This window comes from Aulostomus chinensis, chromosome 12, assembly GCF_037954235.1.
Source record: "Aulostomus chinensis isolate RoL2024-O1b breed Wild chromosome 12, RoL_Achi_v1.0, whole genome shotgun sequence".
Lineage (NCBI taxonomy): Eukaryota > Metazoa > Chordata > Actinopteri > Syngnathiformes > Aulostomidae > Aulostomus > Aulostomus chinensis.
The window spans coordinates 26,726,166-26,731,091 of record NC_141331.1 but is presented as its reverse complement, the minus strand read 5'-3'; the positions used below and the strand labels follow the sequence as shown (position 1 = coordinate 26,731,091).

The 4,926-nt window shown below is 51.9% G+C and overlaps 1 protein-coding gene across 1 annotated transcript; it reads right to left on the bottom strand.

Annotated features, from left to right (window-relative positions):
• Positions 1–384: 384 nt before the first annotated feature.
• On the bottom strand, positions 385–2,474 carry c1ql2 (complement component 1, q subcomponent-like 2). The gene is made up of 2 exons (XM_086219413.1): positions 1,619–2,474; positions 385–1,170 (listed from the first exon to the last, which is right to left on the bottom strand). Exons 1-2 carry the CDS (start codon positions 2,198–2,200, stop codon positions 991–993), a joined length of 762 nt encoding a protein of 253 aa, XP_086075539.1. The 5' UTR covers positions 2,201–2,474; the 3' UTR covers positions 385–990.
• Positions 2,475–4,926: the final 2,452 nt, after the last annotated feature.

Here is a 4,926-nt window from a genome sequence, read left to right as displayed (position 1 = left end):
AAGTAGAACAGCTGTCAATTAAACTCACATGGATAAAAAGCAGGATGGTTCCCTCCAGTGGAAGGTTCATGCAAACACTGTGAACGCAGTGTCTCCACCTCAGGTTACCATGTAAAAAACCTCTGAGATACAAACAGAGGAGAGACCGTCTCAAAGAGGAGAGGCGCTTCTCCAGAGGCTCCGCGCCAGCACCTCCCTCTCTCACCCGGCGTCCACTGTTCCTCCACCCTGCACGCCATAGACAGGAGGCTCTGACATCAGGAGACAACATTAAAGTGAAAGTGGTTTTAAAAACCTGCACTCTGAGTGACACCTGCAGGACAAATCCCACACCAGCTTAGAAAACATAGCATTTATTGCAATTATTGATTAACATTTAGACTGGAATACAAAGACATAGAAACATTTTGCAACACTGAAATTGTGGCCTATAAGTTCACTCGTTTTTTAAATTTATTTCAGAACAAATATATAAGTGCACATAGAGCGGGAGTATCTTGGTGAGACACGTTTTCAAGCAAAATTAACAGCGTCATGGGACACAGGAGCGTCCTGTGAACGAAGTCTGTTGATCTTCAGCACGTCGACAAGGCGATGAATCACCTCAACTCCACGAAACACACACACGGAACGCGACGACACCTGCACGGTCAACACAGTCCATCACGTGGAGGAGTTTAGAGGTGCCGCACTCGTGAGAGGGAAATAAATCTGCAGGAAATCTTTTTCATTCCCTCCAGAATTATTAATTAAAATTATAAAATGCAAAGAAGAACTCAAAGTTTCAGAAGGGTTCCTGAACGCACCATGACGGGGAAACCTGCCGGTGCTACAGAAAACTAACAAAGACACTATTGTGAGGATAAACAGAATTATTTAATCCCAGAAAAAAATAATAATCCATGTGCTTGAAAACGTTTGGTATAATTATTGGATATGAAACTCAATTAGCCTTAAACCCCCTGGCTGAGGAGCCGGGACCCCGCCTCGCTAGTCCGGGTACAGGAGGAAGCCAGAGAAGGTGCTGTACTTGTTGTTGTTCCCGCCGTGCGCTTTGCCGCCGTCCAGTTTGACGTAGATTTCATCCCCAGAGTCCAGATGAAGGACGACGCTGTTGCTGGCGTAGTCGTAGTTCTGGTCGGCGTCCTGCGCTATGGCACTGGCTCGTACCTGCGCGCGCACACGCACGCACACACACACACACACACATTGCACAAATACTATCCGGTAATGACTTTGAGGTCAGAGGTCATGGCAATGCAATTAATCGTTAACACAGAAGCCCAAACAAATGTGATGTATGTAGGCCTGCATCAGTTCACACGAATAAACCCGAGTCAGCACGAAGATGAACGAAGCCCGGAGGTCGTGCGTGACTGATCCTTTACCGGACGCGCGTGTTACAAGCTCAGTGGAACGTCCAGCCTCGAACCAGCTTCTTCCTCGCGGTGCATCGTTTGCGCGCGTAATTGCGGGCCGGGTTCCTGAAGCGCACCGGGAGGCTGGGTCCCGCGCGCGCCTCGGTAGAGCAACCCAAGCCTAAAAGTTCCGCAAAAAAAAAAAACAAAACAAAGAAAAAAACTCGCCATTTGAAAGGGAACACAACAAGAACCGGTACCTGTCCGTTCTTGCACAGGTCGGCCCACATGCTCGTCCCGTCTCCGCCGCGCATCAGCACGTGATAGGTGAAGTAATAAATCCCGGACACTTGGCACGTGAACTTGCCGGTCGTCGGGTCGTAGTGGTTCCCCAGGTTCGTGATGATGTCGTCGAACCGTAAGACCTCGTAACCCTCGTGTGGATTTTTCAGTCCAACATAAAACGCAATCTTCGCCCCCCCGAGTGCAGCACCCAGCTGCCCGCCGGTCTCGGTGCGCGCCGTGCCCACCACCCCGGGGGACCCCGTCTTTCTAGAATCTCCTCCATCCCCCGGCGGACCTCTCGGACCAGGTGGCCCCGGCTCTCCAGGCGGACCCCGCGGGCCGGGTTTCCCTGGCCGACCCGGTTCCCCTTTTGTCCCTTGAACAAAGGTGGGAGAGGGAATGGCGCTCAGATCCTGCATGACCTCCAAAGCAGTGGCGCTGGGCTTGGGGTTGTAGGGGTCGCAGATCATCCGGCAGGTGCCCATCATCTCGTAGTGCGCGTCGGTCTTGGACGTCTGGACCAGCAGGGGGATCGCGATGATGAGCGCCAGAACCATGACGATGCCGACCACGGCGGCGACGATCCTCTTTCTCTGAAGAGTCCGAGAAGCACGCGCTAAAAAGTCCGATTTACTGTGGGACGCAATGGTGGACGGCGGCGAGACCAGCAGCGAGGACAGAGCGGACCAGGACGGAGCCGCTCGGTCTGCAGACTGAGGGCAGAGGAGAGAGAGAGACGCTGAGCTCAGTTCATCCCGCAGCGCTCCGCGGCGCCTCCGTCCCTCTCCTCCTCGCGGCTGACACGCCAAGTCCTCGCTCTGTCATGGTGGACGGACGCGGCGCCTCTCGGAGCAACGAGGCGCTCCCAGCGGTTTTTGTTCAGCAGCGAGAGGCGAGGCGAGTCGAGGGCTGCTGACGTAACAGGTTGAGGGCGAATAGTCCCCCCCCCCCCCCATTTCCCCGTGGCTCCCCCGGTGACGGAGAGGAGTGGAGCTCGGAGCTCTGCTCTGGGGTGCGGCAGCAGCTCACCAGACGTCACACAGTCGTCCAGCCACAAACTTTTATTCCTAGTTTAATATTTGGTGTTGAGGTGTGAAGTTTAGAGACGCTGTCCTCATGTCCACGGGCCACTGTGTTCCCCAAGAATGAGTCAAATACAGTAACATGTCAGCCAATAAATTAATATCCCACTGAGAGACATGAGAGGACAGAGAGAGAGAGAGAGAGAAGACCTGAGAGTACAGATCCAGAGAGAGAGAAGACCTGAGAGGACAGATCCAGAGAGAGAGAAGACCTGAGAGGACAGATCCAGAGAGAGAGAAGACCTGAGAGAGGACAGATCCAGAGAGAGAGAAGACCTGAGAGGACAGATCCAGAGAGAGAGAAGACCTGAGAGGACAGATCCAGAGAGAGAGAAGACCTGAGAGAGGACAGATCCAGAGAGAGAGAAGACCTGAGAGGGGACAGATCCACAGAGAGACGGACTGGTGTCTAAGCTGCAACTGGAGTTTTTCCTTATGCACATGTATTGAAGACATGTTCTCCTGCATCTCTGTTGTGTCAATCAACGTGAGTCTCCGCCTCCTTCAGCTTACATGAACAAGCAGGTTCTCTCTAAAAAAACAAGTAGAACCGTCAGCTACAACTGATGACGTTGTGTTCTGAATGCCATGTTTGCAGCTCATAAAAAGAGACTTTACCTTCAACATCCGGGGGAAAAAAGATTTAAAAAGCCAATATGACTGAAAAACAACAGACATGAAGAACAAAAAGAGATTTAGGACTAAACTGATGGAACATTTTGTGTTTCTGTGGGAGGAACCTGTCTCTAGAACAACCTGGAGAATTCAACCAAATATCCATCCCTCCATCTTCCCCCTCTTCTCCTGTTCAGGGTGGTGGGGGGTGGAGCCTATCCCAGCTGCCTTCCCCCTGGACAGGTCACCAGTCCATGGCAGGGCCAACACATAGAGACAGACAACCATTGGCTCTCCCAGCCACGCCTACGGTCAATTTAGAGTCTGGATTAACCTGGTCCCCTCTTGATGTCTTTGGACTGTGGAGGAAGCTGGAGTACCAGAGAGAACCCAGCAGGAACAGGGAGAACATGGAGACTCACCCAGAGAGACCCCGTGCTGCAGCCGGGGCTCCACCCACAACCTTCTTGCTGGGGGCCACAGTGAGGACCACTGCTCCACCGGGCTGTCCTACATCCAACCGTGTTTTTGTTATTTTGAATTCTTTTTCAACCACATCCATAATCATGGCGTATTAAATATTTCATATGTTGAAAAAAATCTTTTGCTGTGTTAAATTAAATCATTTCATTGAATAAAATATCAGACATAGAATAAAACAATCTAATCATTGTTATCCAGTGAATTGTGTGACTCATCCGGACGTTTGTGGAACAGTTTTTTTGGACCCTGTGATTGTCTCGTTCTCATTAGGGGCTTAGGAGCGGATCGGCCCTCAGCCGTCCCTGGGATCCGCTCGTCCTTGTCTGCATCACAGATCTGAGACGCGCCCTCGTCTCAGAAGGCTTAGCTAGCAGCTAGCTGAGTTGGTTCCCTGGAGCTCCACCACCCTGCTGGTGAGAGCCCCACAAGCATCGCCGCACATTACAAGCAGACTCACAAACGTGACTCCAGCCCACAAGCGCATTAACACACAAACAGGAAGTCTGGCGGCCCCCGCGGTGCTTCCACAATCACTCTTGCTGGTGATTAGCTTCCTTGTGGATGTGAGAAAGAAAGTTGGAGTCGAACAGATTCAATCTCAATTTGATTTGAATAATGCATTCATTGGTGTGTATGTGTGTGTGTGTGTGTGTGTGTGTGTGTGTGTGTGTGTGTGTGTGTGTGGGTGGGCAGATGATATGTTTTTGTGATGGGAGTTAAATGAAGGTGAAGGTTGGCCTGCATCCAGCAGCACTCCTACCACACAGTTGTCACAGTGTTTGACTGTGCAACAATCACAAACTCTGTCTCCTTCGTTTTTGTAACCTTGCTGTTTGAAGGGGAGGTCCAGGGGGAGTGATGCCCCCCCCCCCCTCCCCAAGCAAGGCCCTGAGCACATTCACACCTGGAGCCCCCAGTACAACCACAGTCTGATCTGCTGCCACTGAGCTGCACCACTGGACCAGTCGGGGTTCAGGGCCTTGCTCAAGGGCGCCCCAGTGGTGGTAGTGAGGGCAGAGCAAGTGCTTCACCCCTCCATCCATGTGTTGGAGCACATGCAGACATACAGGCTTCACAAGCACCAGCAGCCTCAGGAGGACGTC

Bases quoted from the DNA above. Each gene is read 5' to 3' on its own strand.
- c1ql2 (XM_086219413.1), bottom strand. From the start codon at position 2,200: ATGGTTCTGGCGCTCATCATCGCGATCCCCCTGCTGGTCCAGACGTCC. The intron at 1,171-1,618 runs GTACCGGTTCTT...GTGCGCGCGCAG, and splicing joins ACCTGTGCAAGAACGGACAG to GTACGAGCCAGTGCCATAGC.